The sequence below is a fragment of the Hippichthys cyanospilos genome, chromosome 13 (genome assembly GCF_059441005.1).
Source record: "Hippichthys cyanospilos isolate Australia breed blue-spotted pipefish chromosome 13, RoL_Hcya_1.0, whole genome shotgun sequence".
In the NCBI taxonomy this organism is placed as follows: domain Eukaryota; kingdom Metazoa; phylum Chordata; class Actinopteri; order Syngnathiformes; family Syngnathidae; genus Hippichthys; species Hippichthys cyanospilos.
This window is the reverse complement of record NC_142381.1, coordinates 1261740-1288472: the sequence shown is the minus strand read 5'-3', so window position 1 is coordinate 1288472 and position 26733 is coordinate 1261740. Positions and strand designations below refer to the sequence as shown.

General features: G+C 46.8%; 2 protein-coding genes across 6 annotated transcripts; one reads left to right on the top strand and one right to left on the bottom strand.

The window, feature by feature from the left end:
- The first annotated feature begins 1887 nt into the window (after nucleotides 1–1887).
- On the top strand, nucleotides 1888–5580 carry f9a (coagulation factor IXa). Its single transcript, XM_088431157.1, has 7 exons — nucleotides 1888–2186; nucleotides 2260–2284; nucleotides 2973–3086; nucleotides 3145–3279; nucleotides 3341–3495; nucleotides 3600–3723; nucleotides 4215–5580. Exons 1-7 carry the CDS (start codon nucleotides 1929–1931, stop codon nucleotides 4793–4795), a joined length of 1392 nt encoding a protein of 463 aa, XP_088287283.1. The 5' UTR covers nucleotides 1888–1928; the 3' UTR covers nucleotides 4796–5580.
- Nucleotides 5273–25756, bottom strand: mcf2a (MCF.2 cell line derived transforming sequence a). 5 transcript variants are annotated; one of them, XM_088431153.1, is made up of 30 exons: nucleotides 25449–25756; nucleotides 21473–21541; nucleotides 21287–21401; nucleotides 20273–20363; nucleotides 18299–18418; nucleotides 17950–18066; nucleotides 17714–17863; nucleotides 17124–17248; nucleotides 16933–17047; nucleotides 15967–16086; nucleotides 15711–15902; nucleotides 15390–15581; nucleotides 15135–15306; nucleotides 14489–14565; nucleotides 14341–14426; nucleotides 13431–13497; nucleotides 13256–13371; nucleotides 12588–12657; nucleotides 12408–12500; nucleotides 12234–12326; nucleotides 11856–11981; nucleotides 11568–11789; nucleotides 11138–11230; nucleotides 10991–11069; nucleotides 10256–10319; nucleotides 8599–8702; nucleotides 8350–8444; nucleotides 7869–7981; nucleotides 7614–7717; nucleotides 5273–7149 (listed from the first exon to the last, which is right to left on the bottom strand). In XM_088431153.1, exons 1-30 carry the CDS (start codon nucleotides 25561–25563, stop codon nucleotides 7109–7111), a joined length of 3336 nt encoding a protein of 1111 aa, XP_088287279.1. In that variant the 5' UTR covers nucleotides 25564–25756; the 3' UTR covers nucleotides 5273–7108. The 5 variants fall into 5 exon arrangements, with proteins under 5 accessions (XP_088287279.1, XP_088287278.1, XP_088287280.1 ...); XM_088431152.1 differs by having other exon boundaries at nucleotides 12234–12500; XM_088431154.1 differs by lacking the exon at nucleotides 7869–7981 and having other exon boundaries at nucleotides 12234–12500.
- Between the last annotated feature and the right edge of the window lie 977 nt (nucleotides 25757–26733).

Below are 26733 nucleotides of genomic sequence, written 5' to 3'. Positions count from 1 at the left end.
CTGGACGCCTTTCAAACCTTTTGCCCACCCTTTAATCTCGCTAAGATGTGGGAGGCGCTCTTGCTCGCTTTCAATTAGTCACTCTGCCTGAAAAAAAAACAAAAAGCCACAAATATATATATATATATATATATATATATATATATATATATATACGTATATGTATGTATTAGTTGTGGCACAAAACGTGAAATTGTCAGTGGCCTGTAAAAGCGATGACATAACAACGGCTTGAGGATGGGAGTTGGCACGGGCGGGTCTGACGAGACCCCGGCGGCGAGGACGCTGTCACAGAGCGTCGGGACTGGGGGTGCGGACGAGCTCCCCGAAGGAAATGTCACAGGCTCGGCGTTGAAAGCGCGGCCCGCTTTTGCGGCATTTTTCCCATACGGCGCAGGCTGCTAAAATGAGGACGGCGGGCCGCAGGTGAGCCGCGGGCCGTACTTTAGACACCGCCACATCAGAAAAACGTATTAGTAGCCAACGTCATTTTTAGTATATGTCTCGGGCCACTTAAAATGAAAAATGGGCCGCAAACGGCCCCCGAGCCAGAGTTTGGACGCCGTATTGAAAGATCTTTTTCTGTCATCGTTTTTGGGGGGAAGATGTGACAAATGAAAAGCAATGGTGGTTTCCGGACTTGGTATCCGGAAGAGTCGAGTTCTCGCACTGGGATTCCGCAAGTTAGCTTTTAGCGTAAGCTAACACGACGGCGAGACTGACCGGCGATTCAATCGCCGGTGAGAATTTCTGCCATCTGCCATTTTGAATGAAATCGTAGAGCGCGGGATTTGGATTTTGAGCCGACACCGGAGCCGCGGCGCGCGATTCCGAGCGGCCGTGCCGAGCCGCGGATGTCGGCGAGCGCCCGCGGTGACCCCCCCGCCCGAAAGGTCGTCCCGGGGTCGGACGGTTATTTCAAACGGGGGAGAGGCGAGAGCGGAAAACGGACCGGATCGCGTTTCGACGGCGCTCGGCTCGCTCGCCGTGTGAATTTCATGGGCTTGACAGCCCATCGGCACGGATGGCGTGAGCGCGCCGGAGTTTGCGTGTGTCTTTCGCCTCTATTGGATCGCCCGCGCGTGGATCCGCGACGAGTTCTCGCATCGCTTGACGAGTTGGACAAAGTATCGGATGTGGCCTGGTTGCCATGGTGACAGACCGAGGTCAACTCCTTCTCCATCCCGGTGCTGAAGAAAGCATACACAAACATCAGATATACCAGTTTATGTATATATATATATATATATATATATATATATATACAGAGAGAGAGAGAGAGAGAGAGTGTGTGTAAATATTGTATTACGTAATGCAAATCGCGGTGTGAGCAGCTTGTTTGTTGTACGGCAGGTGTTTGCGCGCCCTCTTGTGGAGAAACGCACGAGGTACACTTTGAGAAGCAAAAAGCACGTGTGATTTGAAGCATGAACCACATCGATTTAATTTTGCGTGTGGGGGCGTGTTAAAATAGTTCAAAAATTTTAAATCATTATTGTTGTAACCGGTGTCAAATGTGCAGTTTTATTGCGTGAAAGTATTCCCAACTGTTTGGATTTTGAGACTACGGATAGCGCAATTATGGGTCAGGCCGATTACTGGCTCTGATAAGTGGAACATTGAAAAATATCGACATGTGCCTTTTTAAAAATTCCGATGGCTATTACTAGATCCATTTAAAACGTTTAACCCCTTTAATTCCTTTACCATTATTGTTATTCTATGACGATTGTTTTTCCAATCATTCATACTAATGGCGTGACCACTAATTGAGAATGAGGCAAGGGCGGCGCGGGTTTGCCCCAGTCCAAAACTGCCCGGATTGGCACACGGGGATTTTCCCAGCTTCCGTCACATGACGGAGGGCGAGCGCGGCCCGCGTGCGCAAACAAAATCGCGGCGCACTTTGGAGCTTGCCTTTGTTTGCCATGGCCGACCCGCGTCTGGCTTGGGCCCTCTTGTCCCTCTTTCAACTGGCCCTCGGAGGTCGGCCCCATTCGGCCGGTTCGCTCCCCAAAGCCGTCTTCCTGTCGGGCGAGGCGGCCGACGGCGTCCTGGGGAGGCACAAGCGCGCCAACACGGGAATATTGGAGGAGCTTCTGGAGGGCGACCTGGAACGAGAATGCGCGGAGGAAGTCTGCAACTTCGAGGAGGCCCGGGAGATCTTCGAGGATTCGCAAAAAGCCGTGCGTCTTTGCCCCCGCTTGACTTCATTCAAGGGTTTCTGCTTTTCTGAAAGGGGCGCCATTGTTGTTTCAGATTCAGTTCTGGACTGCGTATATCGGTAAGGAATCCGCATCGATCTCCTGGCTGAAAAGGGCTTCACTGTTTTCATATCACTCAGTAGCGTTTTTTTGGCCGCTTTTATCTACTCGCAGAAAACGTCACTGATCTCTCATAGAACTATTTTTAACTCTATTAAATATAGAAAGAGAATATTTTTACAATGTTTTATAGAATTATAAATAGATTTATATATGAAATTATATCATTAAAAATCAGAATATGTATATTGTAATTATTGTATTACCTATTCACTATATTTAATACATTATTAAATATATACTTAAAATGTTTTATTATATATAATTATGATTATTACTTTTATATATTGTATATATTAATTATAATTATTAAAAACGCATCTAATTATTATACATTTGAATCACATTAATTAATGAAAATAGTTATATTTGAGAAATACGTCTAAATATTTGATTTCTTTTCATTACGGCACGGTGAAAGAGTGCTCGGCGAGGCCGCCTCACCATTCAAAGTCGCGAGTTCATTACAGACTCACTCCAACGTCGCTGTTTGGAGTTTGCGTGCTTTCCCCATGCCCACATTTCAAAAACATGCCTTGGGCGTGCTAATGCTAATAAGCTGGTAGAACAGACATGGTTTTAGAAGCAGGTATATTTGAACAAAGAGTGAGGGCGTCGCCATGGCGACGGGCCGATCCCTGACCTCAGACGGCGACCAGTGCAAGTCCGACCCGTGCATGCACGGGGCCTCGTGCGAAGACGGCACGGGCTCCTTCACGTGTCGCTGTCCGGACGGCTTCGCCGGCGCCCGCTGCGAGACGGGTAAGCGCCCGAGCGCTCGGCTGACCTTGCATTTAGTTGAAAGAAAAAATCTCCTCAGATCTATTGAAAAGGTGCGACCTCAACAACGGCGACTGCGGGCACTTTTGCGAGCCCCTGGGCATCGCCGGGGGCAAATGTTACTGCGCCCAAGGGTACGAGCTCCAGCCGGACGGGAGCAGCTGCGCGCCGGCAGGTACGTGGACGGCGAAGGTCTTCCTACCTTTCGCGGGCGTGATACGCGGCCGCCTCGCCAGCCGAGTTCCCGTGCGGCAGGACGGCCGGGACCAGGCCGGCCGGGACCAGGCCGGCCGGGACCAGGCCGGCCCGCTCTCTCGGCTGGAGCGGAGCGTACCCCGTCAAGCGCATCGTCGGCGGAGATGATGCGGTCCCGGCCGAGATCCCTTGGCAGGTATCCGCACGCAAAACATCGGCGCCGCCTTTCCGCAAAGAAAGATCATTCTCATTCAAAGCGGTTCTCGGGGGCGGCGTGGTCATGTTTGAATACCTGCGCAGGTGGCCCTGGTGGACCGCCGGGACGGCGAGGTGTTCTGCGGGGGGTCCATCCTAAGCGAGCGCTGGGTGGTCACGGCCGCCCACTGCCTGGCCGACGCGCCGGGCCCCTTCTTCGTCAGAGTGGGTACGACGACCCCCTTTAAGATCCGTTCCGCAGCCTGTGATCCTGATCACAGGTGTCAAACTCCAGTCCTCGAGGGCCGGTATCCTGCATGTTTTCTATCTTCCTCTCTCCAGCACATTTGATTCAAATGATTAGCAAGCTCCGTAGGAACTTGCAAATGATCCTAATCATTTCATCATGAGCGTTGGGAGAGGGAAGGTTAGAAACCATGCAGGATACCGACCCTCGAGGACTGGAGTTCGACACGTCACTTAAACGCTACGGGTTCCGACGGAAATGTTTGGGGTGCCAAAAACCGCGCAATAATAAGCACAAAGTAAATCTAAGATCTAAGATATTCGCGAATGTCACAGTAAAATTGATCAAAACAATCGAATGAACTTACACGTAATCATCGTCTTCATATCGGAACCACCGATATCACTCAGCCAAAAAGAGTTTTTCTTTTCGAATTGAGAGCAAACAAACGGGAAGATGGCGCGTTCCCGCAGGCGAGCACAACATCAAAATCAAGGAGTACACGGAGCAAGACCTGCCAGTGTCGGAGGAGCGGCGGCACCCGCTGTACGACCCTGCCGCCAGCCCGTACGACTACGACGTGGCCCTGCTCCGCCTCGGGGCGCCCGTCAACTTCTCGGCCGACGCGCGGCCCATCTGCCTGGGGCCCGAGGCCTTCACCGAGGCCCTGGTCAAGCGGGCCTCGCCGGCCACCGTCAGCGGCTGGGGGCGGACCCGCTACCTGGGCCTCCCGTCCGACACGCTGCAAAAAGTGCAGGTTCCCTACGCGGAACGCAGCGAGTGCAAGTTCAGCAGCGGCGCCAGGATCACGCCCGCCATGTTCTGCGCCGGCTACTACGACCGAGCCAAGGACGCCTGCCAGGGCGACAGCGGCGGGCCGCACGCCAACAAGGTCCACGACACCTGGTTCCTGACGGGCGTCGTCAGCTGGGGGGAGGAGTGCGCCAAGGACGGCAAGTACGGCGTCTACACGCGCCTCTCGCTCTACGTGGACTGGATCCGCAACGTGACCGGCGGGCCCCGGCCCCGCCCCGAGGCGACGTTGTCCGCGTGATGAGACTTCCCGAAAATTGAGAGTTCCGGACGAGAGGAGCGACCTCGAAAGAGGCACCGAAAAATGACAGATATCCAGCACATTTTAACCCCTGTGCAATATTTGGACCATTTTTGGGTCATTTTCTCCCACAGGAACTTGTAGCTAAATGCATGCCTCTTCTTGATTCAGTTTTCATCTAATTCAACCCGTTTCTTGCCATGAGAGGAACGCTACGGTTTCTTTTTCAAATTAAGAGCAAATCGATTGGATCATGAAGCAACTTGTTTCTGAATTTCTGAGTTTCTGTATTTGAGCAGTTCCTTGGCAAAAATGTTGCCCGAATTTTCTCATTTAAGTTCTCATCAAATTTAACGCGTTTCTTGCGTTGGCAGTAGTCCATTCTCCTTTTCAACTTAAGAGCAAATTAAGTGGAGCGTGAGGCAAATGAAATGTGATGATCTGCCTTCTGGAGTTGCTGAATAAAATACACAGAAAGACAGCACTACAAAAGTAGGCCCAAAGTTTAATGTGTCAGACACAGCACTCGGTTTGAAGTCTTTTTTTACGTTGTTTTTCTTTTTCACCCAAAAATGATTTGCCTGGGGAGGAACTCAAAAAACAATGACAGGGGTTACCTCTTTGTAAAACGCTTGAGAACATGAAGACACGTGGTATAATTGAGACATGAGGCAGAGAAGGTCCCCTAGTGATAATTTTGGTTGAACATTTGCTTGTTTGGTGAGGCTAATTTCTTTTAACAGGTTAGCATTAAGCTAGCAGATGGCTGAATATTTTGCGGTTTACAATGTTTAATTCATTTGTCGGTGGGGTAAAAATATAAAACAGAAACACCAATACAGTGGTACCTCTATTTACCAACGCTACGCCACAGAACTAACAAACGTAAAATTGACGTTAGCTACGGCTAACATTGTACATATTTACATCAAAAAACAGATGTGACATACAACGTTGGGCTCACCCTCTCACTCACCAATACAGCAGCACCATCTCAAGGCTAATAAGTGAACTGCGTTCATATTGTCAACATGAATAATTTAAAGGGTTTAGGAGCGTTTTTAACCCCTGACCCGACTCTGGAGTTTTGATGTGTGATATCAAAGGAAAAGCCTACAAAAAAAAAAAATGCTAGGAGGCTAAAATATTGCATAGATTGTCAAAACACGACGACTTTCAATATGAGGTCCAGAGGTACCACCTTTGGTGTCGAATTTAGCCCATGTCGGGCTCATTTACTGCCATTCAAAATTGCAAATACTGTCATCATAAATATTCCTCTTTCAATTTAATAAATATATAAATATGCAGCGCAGTTACTTTTGCTATTGTTATATTTCTACAATTTTTGTAGATAATGGGGGGTAGTTCTCCCCCTCCAAAAAAATTGCATTTTAATCATTTAATCATCTTGATTGAAAGTGTTTAGGAGCATATCGGGGGCCTCGGAACGGATTAGAAGGAATGACATGTAAAAAGGCGGCTCTACTTCTGAAAGATCACGTTACAAAATGACTTCCAGAAGAGATTAATTTCATGAGTAGAAGTACCACTGTACGGCCTCTGTGGATGTGGAACGGATCCCCGCCCACTGAATCGAATTTTTTGAGGCGATGAACCCCTTGAGATGAGCCATGTGGTTTTCAAGGGGGTCCCCAAAGATCACAAACTCGATTGATCTAACGCAGAATGAGTGTAAGCACGCGCAAAGGCCACGCCCCTTTCTTGTTCCAAACATTGTCCTCTTTCTTGTGAAAAGTTTTTGCTCGCTCAGACAAAAGCGTAGGAGATTTGCTGCCTCCGCAACTGATGAAAAAAAAAAACCATAGAGCTCATTTTGGCACATGAAGAACGAAAGCCTGGAAATTCCCTTGGAAAGTGCCTGTGACGTCCGCTAAAAGAAGAGCAACACGAGAAGTGAAGCACGCCCTCTAGTGTCATTAGCGAGTACTGCAATGGGATTTGAGGATTCTGAATCGTTTGTGCTATGATCTTGTGGTATTTTTTTTTTTTTTTATAAATGATATTTGCAGTCAAAAAAAGCAGATTTCTGAATCCAGCCCAGTCCCGGATTGCTCGTCCATTCAGTCCAAAATGATCACCCAAAAGTAATCCAATGCGGCTCAGATGGAAGACAGGAAAAGGATGCCACGCCCCCCCGTTTTTTTTCTCCGCATGTAAGGAAGGGGTGGATACTCCAAAAAAAAAAAAAAAAGTGTCAATCCCAACCTGTGAGGATGTGAAGAAGTCCAATGTCTTCGAGTGCCGCAAGGACGGGACGGCATTGACGTCCTTCTTGGGACTTTTCATTGTCTATGGAGAACTCAGCTTCCTTATTCTGACATTGCCTGTTTCTGGAGAGAGAAAAAAGTCCAAATCTGTTTATAAAATAAAAAAAATAATAATTAAGTATTAATAAAGTGAAAATTTTGGCTGCCTAAAATCAAATCTAGGCACTATCAAATATTCTAGAACTGATTATTCCACCATTGGACCATTTTAAATAAAAAAAAAAAAAAAAAGTAGTGATGAAAAAAACGACGCTTCATGAGGCACCTGTGTTATTGTTTTCCCCCTGTAGATGGTGCTCTTGGCTTAAAAATAAACACTAATGCAGTGGAGATGTATTATTTTTCTTTGACCCAAAAGTGCCATCTAGAGGAGTCCAAAGATATTACAATTGATTTAAGAGGCTTTGTTTGCGCACCACTAAAGTGAAAAAATTGCTGTACATTTCCTCTATTAGCAAAATATTGGTCGTTTGGGTTGATAATCAACGACTCGCGGGATTAAACGCTGAATTTCAAAATGCTTTTACCCCTGAGTGCGGCGGAGGCCGCTGGGCCGCTCCCTCTAATGCTCGCTCGCAGGCTGGAGGACGCAACCGAGCCGTCTTGCTTTCCACTCGCGTTCTTCACCGGCCTCGATCGGGAAGATCACAATACACATTTTTTTTTTTGTATTGTTGCTCACACAGTTCACAGAAGTTAGTTGGCGGCAATGTTTTTCTTTTCAAATGAAGAGCAAATGAATTGGAAGATGCTACGTATTTGTGAGAGGACGAGCCACTGACCAGCGGCCTTTCTTGTCTTCACAAACGAGCGGGATGACGTCACCGCATGTGACGAGGACGCCGTCCGCCCCGTTTTGAAGGCAGTCCGCCGAGGCCCGATGTCGCCCTTGAGACTGGAACACAAATTCCAGCAGTGATGACTTATTTGCTTAGTTTCAATAACTTGAATAAACGATTTTAATTGAAGATTAAGAGATCCACGTCTGATTTTTTTTTTTTTCAACGTTGGAACATTTGTAGTGGTAACTCGAGGTAACTGCCTCTTTTATCTCCCATAAAATAAATTTTGTAACGCACGGACTGGAATTTGAATCCTACGCACTAGAAGATAATTTTGCAAAAAGTCGCTTCATGTTCCAATTCATGTGTTCTTCATTTGAAAAGAAAACCGAACTATCCTCTCTCACTATCTTTCGGTTTGACTTCGGAAGCAAAAAATGAAAACGAACGGACACAATTTCGAACGCGCCCATTGTCCCACCAGTTTGAGCAGTTCAGCTTGGTGGACGGCGTCAGCGGCGCTCCGGTCCGGACCCTCGCAGATGGTCACCGATTGATGTTGAGCGCCTGGCCAACCTGAGCAAAGTTGAATTTTGACAGCGTAATGAAGTACAAACTGCTTGGGGAGCAAAAAAAATATATATATAAACACAAAAATATATCGAACAATACTATGTATTACAAATGATATAAAAAACGAAAGATCTCGAACGGCGCGGCGTGCACGCACTCCTGCGGTTGAGGCGGCGGTTACTGGGGCGGCGCCGGGCGTCCGGGCTGCTCTTCCCCGACGACTCGGCGTCCTCCGAGCTCACCGACGCCCTCTGCTGCTGGCTGCGCGCAAGGACACACAAAAGACACGGACGTGGGCGCTGGCCCGGGAAAAGCCGAAGAAGCCGAGCGCACCTGCCGCGCATGATGGGACGTGGAGTAGCGTGACACAAGCTGGCCGCGACATCCAAGTTCAGTCAAAACACAATCCCGAGGTTATTTGACTTTGGGAAGCAGATGGCAGCCATCTTGAAAGGTCGCATTCATCATGACGAAAAGAAAAATGAGGGATTTCCCAATCACATTTTTTTCCCTCCTTTTTTGCTCATACTGTACACTACCTCGCCCAACAAAAGTTGAGTAATGTTGAAGATTAAGTGTTAAGAGACTGTTATCTTGCTTTTTGAAGAAAGAAATTACTTGCTTGGATGCCTTTCCACTGCAGGCGGTCGCTCTTTCAAGTAGCCAATGAGTCTGCGTTATTTCTCTAACTGTCTTGAGACCAGGAAATGCAAGATAGAAGTTATTTTATTCCCTAATGAAAGATGTTTTCTTTATGTTAATCCACCCTGTAATAAAACTGTCTTCTTTAGTTGTAGGGCAGGCAGTCATAAAGGAGAACCAACATCCACCAATTGAGTGTCATGGAAGCATGATATTGCCATCCAATGGACATGGTAGTGAATTGCATTCTCGTCCCCTGCATCCCTCAAATGCGGGATAATAACCATGGAGGTTATTATAGCCTAGCGTTAAAGCCCTTAACTGGCTTTGTTTTCGTGTCACACTTATATGACTGTGCTGTGTTTCAATTGCACTGTAATTGCAGAACCACAGACGTGGTGTTAACGTACTGAAACAGAAAAAGAATTAGTGCGCTTGCAGAGACGTATCGTCGTAAATAAGAATCTTAATTCTGCTGACTATCGATTTTTGGCACACTCCTTCTAATAATAATGAAATAACATGGATGAATGAATGAATGGAAAGATAATAATAATGATGGAATAAAATGGAATTTTCAAAGGCTTCTTCCTCTGATTGCGATCAGCTGAAAATGAGGCGGTCGGATCCAGTTTCCAATCAGGTGATGAGGATGGGGACATTCCTCCCAAAATGTGGACATAACATTAGGTACAGCTGCACAATGAGGACATAGTTTCATTTTGTCCACTTTTCACAGCGCCCCCGCCTGATTTGCCATTGCAATTGCACCTAATGTTGTTTGCGCCATTCCCGTTTGCCTCATGCAAACGGCGGCGATGCTACGTTTACCGGAGGGCCTTGGGGGCGGGGCGGGGCGGGGCTCAGCGGCACCGGGGACGGAGACGGCCGCGGGGCCTCCGGGAGCCCAGGCACATCGAGAGCGCGTCCGACGTCGCCGAGGCCAGGCGGAGCCCCGGGAGACAGCCCCCGGGAGCCCCTCCGGACGCCCGCGCGGCCCTGCAGTCGGCGGGGGGGGCGGGGCCAACAACACACGGTTGGACAGACTGGCCGCCGCGTCCGCGACGACGCTCGAGCTCGTGTGCGGACGCAATTCTCACCATCCGACTTTTCCGTTGCTCACGCTAATTACAAATATTCGGGACGACGGTCATCGAAAAAGGGGCGCTCACCTCTCACAAGGTGGTGGGGAGAGATTCATGTGCTCCGCCGCTTGTCCGTTTTGGTGAATCTCGTCTGCGAGGAGAACATACGGCTGATTATTATAGAGTCCAAAGTCAATTCTCCAGAATCGGGTCAACTTCCAGGTCTGGTCTGCACCCAAATTTACATTCTTTCTCTGATTGGCTCATGGCCAGGAAATGCAAGATAGAAGTTTTTTAATTTCCGGGTACTTGAGTACTAAAGTAATCAATTACCTTTGGAAACTAAAGTTTGGCCAACAAATAATAAATAACAATAATAATACAAACTAAGTAAGTACCGAAGTAAATTATTTTTAATCCTGAATTGAAAATTCTCAATTATATTTTCCAAAGCCCCTCCTAGAAAAAAAGAATAGCTTTCAGGCCCCCTCATTCACCTCACCAACTATAATTAAAAAACATGAACAAAAGAAAAAATAAATATAAATCCACATTCAATACCCTATTTTTTTACAGGTTACGGGTTAGTCTAATACTGAAAAAAAATGTTTTTTTCAATTCCAATTACACTTCACGAGTGATTAAACTGATTACAGACAAAATATGAACTTCTGACGTATCATATTTTTTCACGCTATTAGGCTCAACTAAAAGCCTCAAATTTTCTCCCAAGCTGACAGTTATAATCCGTTTCACGGATCTTAAGCTTTCTTTGTCTTATGTCCGAGCATGAACGCGTCTGCGGCGGAGCGCGCGTCTGACCTCGGAGCAACTTCTGCTGGTTGGTCAAAATTCGGCGCAGCTCGCCGAGCCAGGAGGTCTTGACGGCCACGCTGGGGGCCTGCAACAGAGCGGACGCTTGCACTCCCCCGGGGCCCCTTCGCGCTTTGGCGAGCGGCCATTTCTTACCTGAACCACGTAGACCTCCTCCCGGCCGCTGTACCACAGCTCAAACTTCCTGGCGTCCCCTTTCACGTTCTCTGTGATCCCCACCGCCGTCATCTGCACACACGCGCATGCACAGGTCTTATTACAGGAAGTGTACAGGTTTCTTTTCAAATTAAGAGCAAATTAATTGCAAAATGTTTAATTGCAACAATGCGAAATTATGTCAGCGATTCCTTTGAAATTTTGTTAAGTTTTATGCACTTGCACATTGTGATTAGTGAAGCAATTTTTCAGCAGATGAGGCAGAAAAAAATGGGAGTTGCTAAAAAAAACTACACCTGGAAATACCACAGCAAATGTAATTCCAAATTTGAATAAACAGCACTATTTCGGCGGGTATTTCCCCACAGTTTTGGGGTACAACTGTCAATAAATGGGAAGCGGGTGCAACCTTGATGCAGTGCTTGAAGGCGTAGGAGGGCGTCTTGTCGCAGGCGTCGGCGTGCTCCTCGCGCCTCTTGCAGAAGAGCAGCGCGCTCTCGTAGAGGAAGAGGTGGCGCTGCATGGGCTTGAAGCGGGCCAGCTCCTTCACGCGCGTGGGCCCCCTCTTGTGGCTGATCCACACGCTGAACGAGCCTTGCATCAACACGCGGCCCAGCCGGCAAATGTCGCCCTGCCGCACGCACAGGAACTCGCTTAACCCCCGGGGGTCCGAAAATCAAAAGCCCACGGGCCTTGCCTCGTATCCCGTGATGGCGATCTGATGCATGGAGTCGTTGACGGATTTGAGCAGGTCCAGCATAGCTGCCAGCGCCCCCTGCAGCTCGCACGATCCCTCGCAGTCGCCGCTGTATTTCAGCAGCTCCTGAGAGCACAAACATTTATTGAGCGAAAAAAAAACTAACTTTTTGTTACTGTTTCACATCCTCGCAATTTGTGGTCCATTTAAAAGAGATGTCAAACCCAACAGAGCAACTGTGATGTCATTTTCAGTCAACAGCGAGATACAAAATGGACGCCATGAGATTTCGGCACTTAATTCATGTTTCACAAACTAACGAGGACACCTGCAACAAAGTGTTAATCTAAAACGGTCAAGATTACAAGATAATGTGACCTTAAGCAGCAGTTGATACTTGGTGAGGCGTTGGACCGGTTTCAGCAGGTACGAGTCCAGGCCCAGTTTGTGGCCCAGCTTCTTCTGACACTCCTGAAAGAATAAATGCAGGACGTTTCGTGGGCCAAACGCGCAAAAGCGATCGCTGACATATTGGTACCGCGGCCAAATGACCTGAAAGAAGGCGCAATCCGAGAAGTGTCGCCAAAGAGCGTCCGAGCGAGGTTTATTCTGACAGTAGCGTTCGTACATTTGGAAGTTCTCCTTCTGCTCACAAGTCAATCCTCAATATTTTCACCCCAAAATATGCATAACATAACTTCACATCACATTTGCTAACAATATGCTTCTCACCCTGGCGAGAAAACAAAGTCCCACACCTTCGGGGGTGTCCAGACAGCCTTCCAGATCCTGGAGAAACACGCTAGGTTGGCCAGAAAAGGGCATCAACAAAATAAATTAGACTCATCATTTCAGATGCACATAAATCTATCTTGTATCTAAGCTGCTTAAAATCACTAGCAAGCTAGCGACATAACTTCCTAACATACATAGTTAGCTGTAGCTAGCTAATTTACTTAGCTAGCAATTATGTGGGTAGGTTATAGCTAGCTATGTATGAGCTAGCTGCCTGACTCTCTAGCTAGCTATAGTATGTTGCCAGATAGCTATAGTTAGATAATGTGCTAGCTAGGATTGCTAGCTGGCTATGTATGAGATAGCAACCTAACTGTCTAGCTAGCAACAGTATGTAACTAGGAAACTACAGCTAGATAGCTAGCTAATGTACCTGGCTAGCCAGTTATGTGAGTAGGTGATAGCTAGCTAGTTATGTAAAAGAATACTTATTTTTTTTATTGTTTATATAGTATGGTCAAAGAGGCTACGCAAGCGGCATGCACTAAATGTTTATATTTATTATAGGCGCCACTCAAGTTGATTTCTGATTGTGACATTTTCCCTAAATTGCTTTTGCGAGTAAGCTGTCGCCGCAATTTTTTTCTTGCTTATTTGGAACTTGCCTGCTGTGAAAGTGGTAGATGTCGGCCATGTTTCCGAAGAGAACGCCCCTCTTGGCGCGCAGGTCGGGCGGCAGGAGGGCGGCCGGGAGCGGCTTGTCCATCTCCGCCTCGTAGCCCTGCAAGGGCGCGGCGGTCAGCCGGCCCGACCGCCGAGGAACGCCAGGCGCGTTCTCACCGCAAGCACCGACAGCAGCTCTTCCACGTAGATCCGCTCCGTCTCGATCAGCTCCCTCATCACGTGACTGGGACGTGCACATACAACAAAACAAACGATGAAAAGCAACGTCTGGCGACCTCCAGCGATCTCGTGATCTTCTCCAGGGTTCGTTCTGGTCACCGGGGGTTGCTACGAGGTCACCAGAGGTCGCCAGGCATTGCTCTTGTCGCGAGGAAATTTTCAACTCTTCAAAGTTTACACATGAAAAAAATACATATACGTTTAAAGACATGAAAGCACGTCTTTGGCACTGAATGACATAAAAAGTAATTGCATATGAATAAACAAGGGCTGCAACTAATGATCATTTTAGTAATCCGCCAGAGAGTAATCTGTCGAATGTTTGCGACACGAGCAACGTCTGGCCATCTCTAGCGACCTTGTAGCACGCTCTGGTGACCTTGAATGAACCCTGGAGGAACTCACAAGGTCACAAAAGGCCTCTTGTCGCCTCTCCAAAATTTACCCTACCACAAGAAAAACAAATACAGAAGTATGAGCCTGGGATTGACTACGTGGAAGACATTGACTTCATTCAAGGATGCCAAAGGTCACTGCAAGGTTGCCAGAGGTCACCAAACATTGCTTTTGTGGCAAGAGCAACATCTGGCCGTCTCGAGCGACCTTGTAGGAGCCTCTGATGACCTTGAACCAAGCCTGGAAGGAATCACAAGGTCACTAGAGCTCGTCAAACGTTGCTTTTGCAGCACGACCTCCGGCAACTTTGCGGCGACCTCCAGCATGCTTGAATGAGGATTTCAAAAGCGCCGCTACCTTGGCGGGCGCTCAGAGGGGTGCGTTCAAGGGCGGCATTTGATTTTTCATGGAAAATGCGGACGTAAGAGAGAGCTGCAGGTGTGGCGCTGACCTCTTGAGGACACGCGGGCTGTCCTCTCCGTCCACGCCGTACGACACGCAGCTGCGGCTCTCCTGGTAGTCGTGAATCACCTCGATCTGAACGCAAAGGCCCCGCCTTCAATTCGTCTTTGAAAAAATGAAAGAGGGCGGGTCCTTACCTTGCGAGAATTGGGGCCTTTTCGGGACGCCCGCTTGCCGGGCAGGGGGAGGTCAAAGGTGAATTTCAAACCATCCGCTGTTTAAAAAAAAATGGCAGCTTTTCTGTGATGTGCAAATGTTTTTCATCAAAATGTAAACATCATCGCAAAATTATGCAGTATATTGAATAGACTATATGTTATTTGTGAAAAACAGTCACACCAAATGATTTTGAAGATAAAATCAAAGGAGGAACAAGATTCTTGTTTCTAAGAATTATGATTGAATTGACTAAACATGAGTAGAAGATTGGGGCTGTGAAGGAAAAAAATTCTGACAGAGAATCCTCACTTTAAAGTCGGAAACCTGATTATCGTCAGAATTAGCACTTTAAAGTGAGAATTCTAATAACTGTCCTAATTCTCACTTTCAAGCCACTTTCAGTATTCAGAGTAGTCCGAATTCCGATATTCTTCCCATTTAAAGTGGGAATTCTGATGATGAAGTCAGAATTCCGCATTCTTTCCTTTAAGTCAGCGAGAATGATGTCAGGGTTCTGACTTGAAAGTGAGGCTCTAAGTCCCAATTCTGGCAGATCAATTCCCCCCAAAAAAGTCTAAATTCTGAAAACCGTCAAAGTTAAGAAGTCGTCTTAAATGAGCGTACCGTGCTTGGGGGAGAACATGGGCGATTTGGAGCGAGGCGGGTTCTCTGCACGGGGGGCCACCAGCTGGACCGGCCGCACGTGTTTGTCGGCCAGCTTCCTCAGACCGAGCTGCCGGTTCCGGATCATCTGCCGCACGGCGGCGTGCTTCTCGAACGTTTTGTCGATCTCGGCCTGAGCCGCGAAAACGGAGACGGCCACATTTCTGGCTCTTGATTCCGGGCGGCTCCGCGAGCGCCTGAGCAAATTTGGCGGACCTGCAGCTGAGGAGTGATGACGGCCTCATACTCCAGGGTCAGAACCTCCGGCCCGGACGTCATGACGGACGGCGAGCCCTCCAGGAAGCTCTCCACGGCCTTCAGAGCAGTCTGCGCCCCTTCTCTGGACTGGAACTTCTCCACAAGTTGATTGGCCAGCATGTAGGCGCCGTCGTCACACCAGGTCTGGGCCTAAAAAGGGGCGTGGTCATAGGTTAGTCCAAAACTGAAAAAAGTGCCTGACCGAAAAACAAAACAAAACAAAAACATCTTGCCAATCTTCATTTTCTCCATTTAAGATTATTTGCGAAGGGCTGTGACCTGCTGCAGGGCCAGCAGGAGGCGCTGCGCCAGGAGGAGGCGGGCGCGCCCGCGGGCCAGGGCGGCGCTCAGGCCGTCGCACAGGTGGCGCAGCTGGTTGCAGCGTTGCATGATGAGCGGCGCGGCGTAGTGGTGGCCCGCCGACAGCTGGTGCCCGCGCAGGACCAAAAGCCCGGCGCCCGACGTGGCTTCCTGCGGGCCCACACGGGGTTGCGGTCTCCGCTCGGCGACGGGGCGCGCGCCCTCGCCGACCCACCTGAGCTAAGCTTTCCACGGCGTCCAGCCGCATCAGAGCCTCCTCGGCCTGAGCCGCCGTCTCCGCCGTAGCGGGGAGCTCGCCCTGCTTGGACGTCAGGCGCGACAGGCACGACTCCATCTGAAACGGCGCCGGATTACAACTTCAGTTTTGTTTTTTTCAAGACTACTTTTCAAGAAAATAGAAGCTGCTCTGGACCTACTTATTTCTCTAAATAGCCAATTGCATTCTCAGAACATACAGTATAATACCTTAATTCTTATATTAGAAACATTGTGATTTCAATCAATTTTCATATGCAGCATATATGGAAATATTTAATTTATTTTATTTAATTTTATTAATTTAGTTTAAAAAAACAACATCATCAGGGAAAATATATAACATTATTTTCTTTGTTTTTCTTTACAAAATATACCTTTGTTTATCTCAAAAATATATGAATTTATTAAAATAATATTAGGAGAAAGCTCAGAAAATTACGAGTCTAATCTAAAAAATATGTAACTTTTGGGGGAAAACATATGACAATTACAGTTATAAATTTAATCGAAGAAAGCTGTTGAAAATTTTTGAAACATACACATTTATTCTGATATTAAATATTTTACTTAAAAAATTATTTTTGTTTTCATATTAGGTTAACCCATTCAATGCCACTGATGATTAAAGATGTCAGAGATCCATTTTAACAGGGCTAGCAACAAAATAATTTTTTATTTTTTTTTTAATCGGAGATAAAATATATATTCTTTTTTTTAATTAAAAATATGCTTGCAATATTACAACAGTAATCGGGAAAACATGTTTTTTAAACCAAAAAATTTTTGCTTTTATTTAAATGTATGACATTTTTTGTCATATTTATTTGAGCAAGACTTTTTTGGGAGCATCATTGAGAAATAGTTTTTGTTTGTTTTCACCCACACTTTTAAAGAGCATGTATTATGTCTTTTTTTTTCGAACCTCCCGAAAGCTTTGCTCATAGGCGAGCAGCTGCAGGTACTGATGCAGTTTGAGCCGGTGCTTCTCAAAGTATCCGTCGAAGGCCAACTCCATGTCCTGCAACTGATCCAGGAGCCTAAAAAACCAACAAGATAAAAAGCAAACGTGAGCAGGAAGGAGCCGGGCGCGTCAACACGTCATCCACGTCTGACCGTCGGACCGTCTCCCAGTCCAGCCGGACGTCCCAGTGAGGGTCGGGGTTGTCCCTGCCGGCGGTGGCGCTCTCCAGGCTGGAGAGAAGATGCTGACCCTCTTTGGACAAAGATCGGATGGCCTCCTGTCGCGAGTGGCAGCGTTTTCATCTTCGTATTTGTTTCATGTTACGCTAATGACAGTAACAGAGATGCAGATCAATGCTACTAGCGGTTTAAGCTAGCAGTGGTCCTCTCAGATGTATGGGGGGTGTGAAGTGTAATTGCGCATCCACGGCACCAGGTGGAGCAATTCTCATTGTCAAAGTCTGTTTAAGCTAGCAGTGTGAGCAGCTATGCTAAGTGATGAAGAAGCAACGTGGCTATTTGATACATAAAGAGCCGTTTTTCCCATCATGCACGTAATGGGTTGCTTATGTTAAGTTTGTGGCACATTGCATGAAGTCCAAACTCATTAAAGAGACCTAAAACATTAAACGGAGGATCTATCTTAGGTCAACTCAGGATCAAAGCGATTAGCTTGATGATGTCATTTCCGCAATTCCAGAACGGCTCCAATAAAAGCTTGGCGAAAAATCAGCAAAAGGTACCTTGAGCTTGGTGTACTTTTCATCGTGAGAGTCCAGGAGAGCTTGGGCGGCGCCGCCCTCGGCGGGCATGGCCGCCTCGGCCAGTTCGGTGCCGAAGGCCTGCAGCATGTGCGCCGCGTCTTTCACCGTCACCGCGAAACTTTCGATGGCCTGGAGGAGAAACGCGGGGAAGGCAAATTTTCGTCGCCGATTCGGATTGCGCTTCAGGCCTCGGTTTCCGCGGCGCCCGGTGTTACCGTTCGTAAAACGATCCAGTCGCCGTGGCGGTAGTCCAGCGTGCCTCCGAACTCGGAGGTCAGCTGGTTTTCGTCGATGTACTTGAGCAGGTCTGTGACGGAGCTCAGCATCACCACCTGAACCGTTGGTCGCATGCCACGCACACACAACGCCGTTGAGCCCGGGTGCCGAGCGGGACGCGCTCAGTCAAGCGAAAGTAAAAGAAAATGAAAAAAGAAAAGGGAAAAACGCAAAAGAAAAAGGAAAAGAAAACAAGAAGAAAAAGAAAGAAAAGCCGAAAAACAAAAAAGACGGGGAAGAAAAGGAGAAAAGGAAGAGAAAAAAGAAAAAGGTGGAACATATGCTTACGGGCATCTTGAGCACAAAGTCGTCCTGGGTGAAGCGAAAGCCGATGTCGGTGACGGTTCGCTGGAAGAAGCTGGTGGGCCGCAGAACCAGGACCAGATGCAGGTTGCCGGGGAAGCGGGCCTGCCGTTACGCGAGCCGACAACGACGCCATCATTAATTGCTCAACTTATTGGTGAATCACATTCAAACACCTTCTCACTTCCCTTCATGTTCCAATTTATTTGCTCTTCATTTGAAGAGAAAAATGTTCACAGTCACTGCATTAGAAAGCATGAAACTCCACCTGTGGAAAGCCCGTTCAAATGTCTCGTACCCCCTAAAGTGCCTTGACATCCTGTGATACGAGTGTGCGAAAATTACCGTAATTTCCCAGATAATTTATTCCCCCCAAATAATTAAGTATGTGGTCTGCTGCCATATTCTGGGAAAGAAGATAGCAGCGATTGTGTGGACTGATAGTACAAGATTGCCACCTACATCCCCCACTATCAGAAACTGATTGTTACCTTGCTAGCATAATTTCTCCCCTTAACCTTTCAAGACAGCAAGTGATTTTGTAACAAGGGCCAAGATCTTTGGCCGTTCTCCTCGCGAGCAAAGGTTTGCTGTCTTCCTTCTGGTTTGTTGTTTAATAAATGTTCTAGGTTGCCTCAACCTGGCAGTCTGATACTCTGTAACAGAAAAGACCAGAATTTGGGCTGCGTCCTCAACACAGGTGTCTCTTATATTTCGGGAGTTTCGGTAATTTGACTAGCGTGCACCAGTGCCATCCGGCGCGAAAGGCAGTCATGAAAAAGTAAATGTAATGTCATGTAAAAGTGAGGAGTAAGATACTAAATGCTGCAATGGCTTCGCTGTGCGTTCGTCTCGACGCATTTTCCAAATCAGCAGTAAACGCAGCATGATGTCATGCTGACATTGATTTGACCTGACGTGACCTCGCCGGGTGCACGCGTGCATGCAAAGGTAGCCGACATGCATGAAGCGCTCCGGCTTTGCTTCCGCTCCCGATCCAGCCCCAGCCTCTGGCATGACTAAGCAAAAGTGCGCTCTGCGCACACACACACACACACACACTCACACACACACGTTGCACTCACTGCCGCATTCCCACCCTCAAACTTCACCCAAACTCCCCGCAAAAAAATATTTAAAAAAAGAAAAGAAAATCCAAGGAGCGGTTACCGGGCAGGTCCGGATCTTTGCGAGTCCTCTCCGGCAACATGTTTCGGCCATGTTTTGAAAGCAGCCCTGATTGTTTTTACAGCTCCATATGGAAGCGGCTGGCGGCAGCCTCGCTCACACACACGGAGGAAGGACGGACGCTGTCTGCCTCGTCATCCTCATCTTCATCTTCCTCATCCTCTCCGCAGAGCCCCGCGTCATCTCACCTTTTTTTTTTTTTTTCTTTGATTTGCTTGTTGTTCTGAATTTCAATGGGTCGGCCTGTCCCCAAATATGAGAAACTGCTGGGCAACGTCCCAAAACTAAAAAGGCTTTTCTTTACAAAGGAGAATTTATTCTATTTTTCCGTTGTACCGCATGAGCGGAAAACAAGCCGTGCGGTGTCCACTGCTGCCCTATTTTCTTGTCCTTAAACCCTTGTGTGCTATTTCGTCCAATCCTTTCTTCCTGGGGAGCTGAAATTTCACCCTGACGGTGACGATGTCATAATTCAACACGCTTAGTTATCACGCTAGCATCGATCCGCTAAAACACTGCCGGAATGATGTGGAAGAATTTGTCCACAAAATGGACGCAATACTGCACAAAAGTCCAATCCTTTAAGCTTTACATCAAATGCAATTCAAATCAAAGGGAAAGCATTGAAAGAAGACACTGGGGAGCTGAAATTTATCCCAGACGGCAAAAACGTCAAAATACAACATCTCTTGGCTAAACTGCTGGCGGAATGATGTGGAAGAAAATGACCAAAACATTGTGTGTATGTATATATATAAAAAACAAACTTACTGCTATTCTGGCCAAGGCGGTCTTGATGGACGCCCACGTGTCCAATCTCCGATCTAAAATGATGATGAATTTTACTTCGGGTTCCCTCGTTCTGCGGGGGAGGGGGAAAGTTGCCATACGTAAGCAATGTTTCATTTTGGCGCTGGTCACTTTTTTGCTTTTTTCAACTAGTCGCTTGGCTGCGAGGAAAACTTGTGACCAAATCTATATATATACTGCTCTATAAAACAGAGTCGGGAAGATGGGTTAGGCTGCCGCGTCAGCAGCGCATCCCACAGAACGGCGAGGCCGTGCCCGCAATGTCAACTGAGCGCATTTGCTGCACTGCAGCCACAAGCCGGAGATAGATCAAAGACAACCAAAACAAACTCACATGTGGGCTTTAAGATCACTTTTTTTTGTTTGATAAGCCAGTGTTTCTCAGGTATATTTTGCAGTTCCCGCAGGAAAAAGGAAACACCCCCCAACTTGCCGCGGTGACTAGAAATAAGATCGTTACCAGTAAAAATGGTTTAAGTAGACCTTAAGTGTATCATTTTTAACAAAATAAAAGACATATAAATCAACTTTCAACAAATGTTGCTTTTCTATAGCGTTCATATAAGTTACAGGTTGGTCTGAAACGTCGAAAAAAAAAAAAAACTATTCAAACTAGAAAACCTGAAAAGTCAACCAATACAAACTGCACAGGTCTCAAACTGAAGGCCCGGGGGCCAGATTCGGCCCGCCACATCATTTTATGAGGCCCGCCAAACTCACGAGTTTCGGGTTGAAATACCAAACTTGCAAGTTGTCTTTGACTTGATTTTTTGTTCACAATCTCGCAGCTAAAATGCATTTGATTTCACAGTTGGACCGGCTCTCTGACAAAAACTAGAAAAATCGGTTGCAGTCCTATTTTAATCACATTATAGCGAATTACGTTCATTTTGCCATGTCTCGATTCTGATGTCCGTGACAGTGGACACAAATGAATAGGCCGTGTCCCGCTTGAACCGAGACGCGAGGACGCACCGAGGGATGAGCGTGAGGTACGTGAAGACTTTGGCCAAGGCCTGGTCGGGTATGTCCCTGAAGGCCGAGCTTTCCGGGAGCGTGATGACGACGCTGGAGTCTTCTCCGCGCCCGCCTGGAGGAGAAAAACGCCAAAAGATGCGGACTTCCCGCTTCACGCGCAGTTTGATGGGAACGGGAGCTCACCTGAGAGGTACGCCAGACGTTTCTCCATGTAGCCGCCCACCTCCTTCATGCTCACGGGAAGCGTCAACTCTGCAGGACGATAAAACATCTCTTTTTTGTGATCTTGAGGGACGGAGAAGTCCGGAATAATTCCCTGGCGTTCAACACAGCGTCATACTGGAGCCCTTATTTTTCTGTTGTATTTGTTTTCTTTTCATTATTATACTGGCTTTCGTGTTTTTCTTTTCACTGTTACTGCTTTTTAATGTGTTCCATTGTTTTGTTTTCTATTACAGATGCAGATTTTTTTTCAGTGCCGATGCCAGCGCTGATTATCAACAGTCAACTAGGCTTGGAGCCAATATTGATTTTCAATAAAATCGTTCATATTAGCCTAAAAAAATAAAAAATAAAAAAATAAAAAAAACTCGACTTTCTTGAAATGCTGTTACCCCATTCAAACCCAAAGACGTAATTTTACGTTTTTGTTTTTCAGGTACTTTTTTTCCTCTCTCTGCACCTCTATGAGAGCAAAAAACTATAAACAGTATAAATAAATAAAAAGGGCTGTAAATCAAGACAAAGTAAGAGGCTAAAAGTGATGCGCCGTGTGATTAATGTACCGGCCGAGGGGACGGCGAGCGAGAGCCCTACGGAGTATTTCCCGATGTTTAATGGAGCCGCATTAAAAATGAATTTGAGCAGAACGCCGGAAAACGCCAGGTGATGGGAAACGATGAGAGAAGGTCAAGCTAAGCGCGAGCGAGCCGAGCAGGCGTGCGTTAGCGCCAGGGTGTACGCCGGCCTTCCGGGGGGAGCGCGTCCATCACGAGCCGGGCCGCCGACCGCTGAATATTTGATGCGCGCATTTGTAACCGAGAGCGTCTCGGCCCGAGACGGGATGAAGTTACCTGCCTGGGAGAACGTTGACGTTCGCGCTCCCTGCTGCGCTTCAGGAACACGAGAGAGAATTGAAGATGCCTTCACAGTACATTTCCATTAAAGATGACACCGCCAGGTAGCTAGCTCGATCCTATTTGGCTAGGGTAGCCAGTCTCGCTAGCTAGTTTGCTACTCTATTTGGAGTGAGTGCATATGGTACGCACAATACGTACGGTACGCTCTCTAGGTAGCTACCGTACGTACGCTATGCACGGTATGTATGGTACGCACGCTAGGCGCCTTACGTACGCAACATACGCATGCTACACACGGTACGTATGCCACGCACGCTAGGCACGGTAAGTACCGTACATATTGTATGCGTATTACGCACGGTATACTCACTACGCACGGTATGTACCGCATTTTCGCTACGCACACTGGGCACCGTACATTTGCTACACACGGTATGCACGGTACGCAAGCTACGCACCGTAAACACACTACGCACAGTACGTACCATAGTAATGCTACGCACACTACGCACCGTACTTACGCTAAGGTACTTACGTTACGAACAATATGCACGGTGCGCACGCTACCATAGCACATAAGATACGTACTTTACATACCGTAGGTTTGGTAGACATGTTATGCGTGGTACGTACCATACTCAAGCTACGCACATTACGCACCATATTTATGCTACACATGGTATACACGGTACGCTATAAACGCTGCATTACACACTGTACGCATGGTATGCACCGTACGTACGGTAGCCGACATGGACCTGCGTATCTATCAAGCTAGCTAACTAGCATATCTCCCCCTCCCCCTTTAAAAGAGGAAGCAGACCCACGTCAGGCAAGCAGCGTGAGCCGGATAAACAATCACGCACCCATTGCAGGTTTTGCATAGGTGGGAAGCAAATAATCCACCCAGGAGGAATGTTGGCGAAAACAAGGTTTACTTGTCACCCCCGACAAATCCCCGCAAATCTGCCAAAGTCATCAGACGTGACCAAATCTGAACAAAACCGTGGCAGCGTTCCCATTTTTATCTTAGATTCTTCCTCTCACAGATACGAACGAATTTGCAAAGGATTTAATAAGAACGACAAGTAACGGGATTCCCCGACCTTTGACCTAAGCCATGATGACCACGCTGGTGTTGTTTTGTCAAAGCCCCGAGCGAGCGAGCGCTAACCCGGTGCTGCCATACTTTCTGGGTCACGACAACTTGCTGACAAGCTTATTAGCGCCATTCAGCTTGAAAGCACAGTTCAATGGGACATTGGACAAAAAAACAAAAAAAAAAACTTCATAATATTTGACAATGAATTATTATTTATTTTACCAGCATGCCCGCGTGGCAGCTGTGGACAACCCCATAGATTTGCTCAGTAAAAATCCCAGCACATTTGTGCATATTCTCCTGAGACCTCGCCTTTTCATTTGTGTCCACTGTAGAGGACATTAGTTTTTGCCGGATATCTTTTGACTGATGGATGTACCCTGTTAAGTCCTAGTGTGCTCAGTCGAGGACAGTTTAGCAATGTTTATTGGCTTTGGTACTTCAATTGTAAACTAATACACTTTTTTTTAAATAATGTTTATTTGGGAAAATTATATGTAAGGCACTAAGTATGGGTATTTTTGTTTTTTTAATAAAAAATGACAATCAGTTTGATGGGGAGGAAGAACAGGGCTCACATTTGTATTACGAAAACACACAAAGTGAAATCCTGTGCAAAAAGAAATAAATAAATGATGCCTCAAAAAGGGATTATCTCTATGACAACAGCGCTAATACGGATTTTGCATTTAGGGTCTGCAAATCATCCTTTTTTTTATGATTATAGTTCATTTTCTTTTTTTGATCAAAAAAAATGATGGAAATTGTTCATTTAGATATAATGAGGTTACGCAATCAATGTTTATTTTCACCGACGGACGGCTTGAAAAACGAACCTAAGCCGCATGTATATTAAATGTGAAACCAGATAAATAACTGGCAAAAGATTCTTCCCCCGCGCTCTCGTTTTACACAGGCGGAGAGGCAAAAAGGCAAAGGAGCATGAATTAAACAATGAGAGCAGCTTGCCAAGGTAATCCTATTAGCCCTCGGGGCGTCTCCGTGAAACTCAAACTTCAGGCTCACCGTCCAAATTGCATCATTAAGCAAAATGTTCACCTTTATGTTGCGGTTATGACAGACCAGGCCCACTAAGTGAGACTTTTTTTTTTTGTTTTCCATATATGGAAGACATTCCGTCAACGTTTTCAGCGTTGACACTTTTGCTCTCCTATGAAGTGACGGACGCATTTTCCGAATTGCTGCGGCCGGCAAGCATGCGTCTGCACGGCAAATTATTAGCAAGGAAAATTCTCAAACCATCTGTGACGGTTTGAAAGGGGGAACATCATCCCTCCTATGGCAGGAGAGTGGAACATGAACTGCTCAGCAAAACATCTACACCATGCTTTCATAAAAACAACACAAAAAAAACCTCCAAGTGAGTATTTTGTCTATGAGGAACTCATTCACTGCCATTGACGTCTAGACGTCAAAGAAACGTTTGTATTTTGAACCCAATTTGAAGCCATTTTGTGCTGGCAGTGATTGAATCCATCTGATGACTAAGTTAATATTAGTCCATATATAATAATACATATATAATATTCACACACTTACACATACATAATTATGTACTTACGGACTTTACGTGAGTACTAAAGTAATTGATTTACGATAATACGTCTTAAATTAATCTGAGTACTAAAGCACTTAACACCTAAAGTAATCGATTAATGTATAAAGTAATTGATTACTTTCGTACTTCATTCTTATAGAAACAGCCATTTCGGACAACTCTAAACAGTTCAAGAAAAACGAACGTCCAAACTCCTAATGTCTTTGGGATTTGTTAAATGTGTATTGTTTATTTTATTTGTGTTCATTGTTTCAGGACATTTTGTGTTTCATTCTTATGATGTCTAAACGTTCAAAAAAGAGACTAAGAAAAAAGGCAAATCATTGAATGTTGGCTCAGCATGAATAGGCGGCGTGTGAAGCGGGTGCGCAAACTTTGGCACGATTCGGCCGTACTCACGCTGCAGCGTACTCTCCAGCCGGGATCGGGCCTGCAGGAGGGCGCCGTAGCCGTAGCTGTCCGTCTCCTCCCGGGACTCGGCCATGGACTGGTCCCCCGCGGAGGACGGGCCCATTCCCGCTCGCCGATCGGCGGCTCCTCACATGCCGGTCCCCGGTGCGGGCGGGGATCCCCCGCCGGGCTTCGTCTGCGTCAAAGCGAACATTCGGTCGCTCCCTGCGAACTGGACCGCTTGGGCGTCGGAACCGTTGCTGCCCGCCTGACTGTCCGTCCGCCTGCCGGGCTGCCTGCCGCCCCTCCTCCAGCTTCCAGCTTTTTTTTTCTCCCTCTCTCTCTCTCTCTCTCTCTCTCTCTCTCTCTGCAGCTACCTATGTAGCTGACTGGATCGACATCCGGAAAAGGGTCACGGTGATTCACTTTTTCCTCATTTTCTCATCAGCTTTGTGCATCACTTACTTAAGTATCCCATATTTAATCGTGTTCTATTGCGGAGCATTTCTTTCATTTCGTTTTTTATGAATAAAGGTTACCATGTCATAGTTCCAAAATTATGGCAAATCCACTGTGGAGAGCGGCAGCATATTTTCTTCTGCCAGGAGTCTCCGAACCTCTTTTGCCTGCTTCGTTTTGAAACCACTCTCAATCGTGTTTCGCTACCTTCACGTTGCTACAGCGCCGCTCTAAATGGTTTGTCAAATTACTGGTGCTATTTTGCAGAGTGGACTGCTCTTTTAAGTGTCGCGCCTAAATCACCACAGGGCAGGACGGGCAACTGCAAACATATGTCCGCTCTCGCGAGCAAAAAGAATGGAAAACCTCATCTTCCTTCCTTGTGCGTTATTAAAAAGTTGCCTGAACCTGACACTTGCCTCAAAATTCTACAAAAAACGAACCTCATGATGGCAAGTTTTTTCTTTTTTCAAATTTACTTAAAAATCGAAAACTAAGGAATCACAATTACAAAAGTACTCACAGCCTTTGTCAGGGATCTCATAATTGTGCTCAGGCGCATCCTTTTTCCACAGCTCATCCCTGAGCTGTTTCGAGAGCTTATTTGGAGTAAAGTGAGATGCGGCGGACACAAAGCAGCTGTGGGAGAGAGCGTGAAAGCCTTTAGCCGGCCGCTCGGCGCACAACAATCACATTGAAAGAGAACAAGCGCGTCTTTGTGAGCAAAGCCAGTCTTTTCTTAGACCGGGCCTGCGAGCTCCATAACGTGATGAACGCACGCACTCTTTCTGTACGAGGTTCCAAGTATGACTCGTTGCTCTTAAGGCAGCCTTTA

Excerpts from the sequence above, each read along its gene's own strand:
- f9a (XM_088431157.1), top strand. The coding sequence starts at position 1,929 with ATGGCCGACCCGCGTCTGGCTTGGGCCCTCTTGTCCCTCTTTCAACTG. Across the intron at positions 3,087-3,144 it reads CGGCGCCCGCTGCGAGACGG|ATCTATTGAAAAGGTGCGAC; the intron begins GTAAGCGCCCGA and ends AAATCTCCTCAG. Across the intron at positions 3,724-4,214 it reads CCCCTTCTTCGTCAGAGTGG|GCGAGCACAACATCAAAATC; the intron begins GTACGACGACCC and ends GCGTTCCCGCAG.
- mcf2a (XM_088431152.1), bottom strand. The coding sequence starts at position 25,563 with ATGGGCCCGTCCTCCGCGGGGGACCAGTCCATGGCCGAGTCCCGGGAG. Across the intron at positions 16,087-16,932 it reads ATGAGCAAAGCTTTCGGGAG|ATGGAGTCGTGCCTGTCGCG; the intron begins GTTCGAAAAAAA and ends GCGCCGTTTCAG. Across the intron at positions 13,498-14,340 it reads AGCCCGCGTGTCCTCAAGAG|TCACGTGATGAGGGAGCTGA; the intron begins GTCAGCGCCACA and ends TGCACGTCCCAG.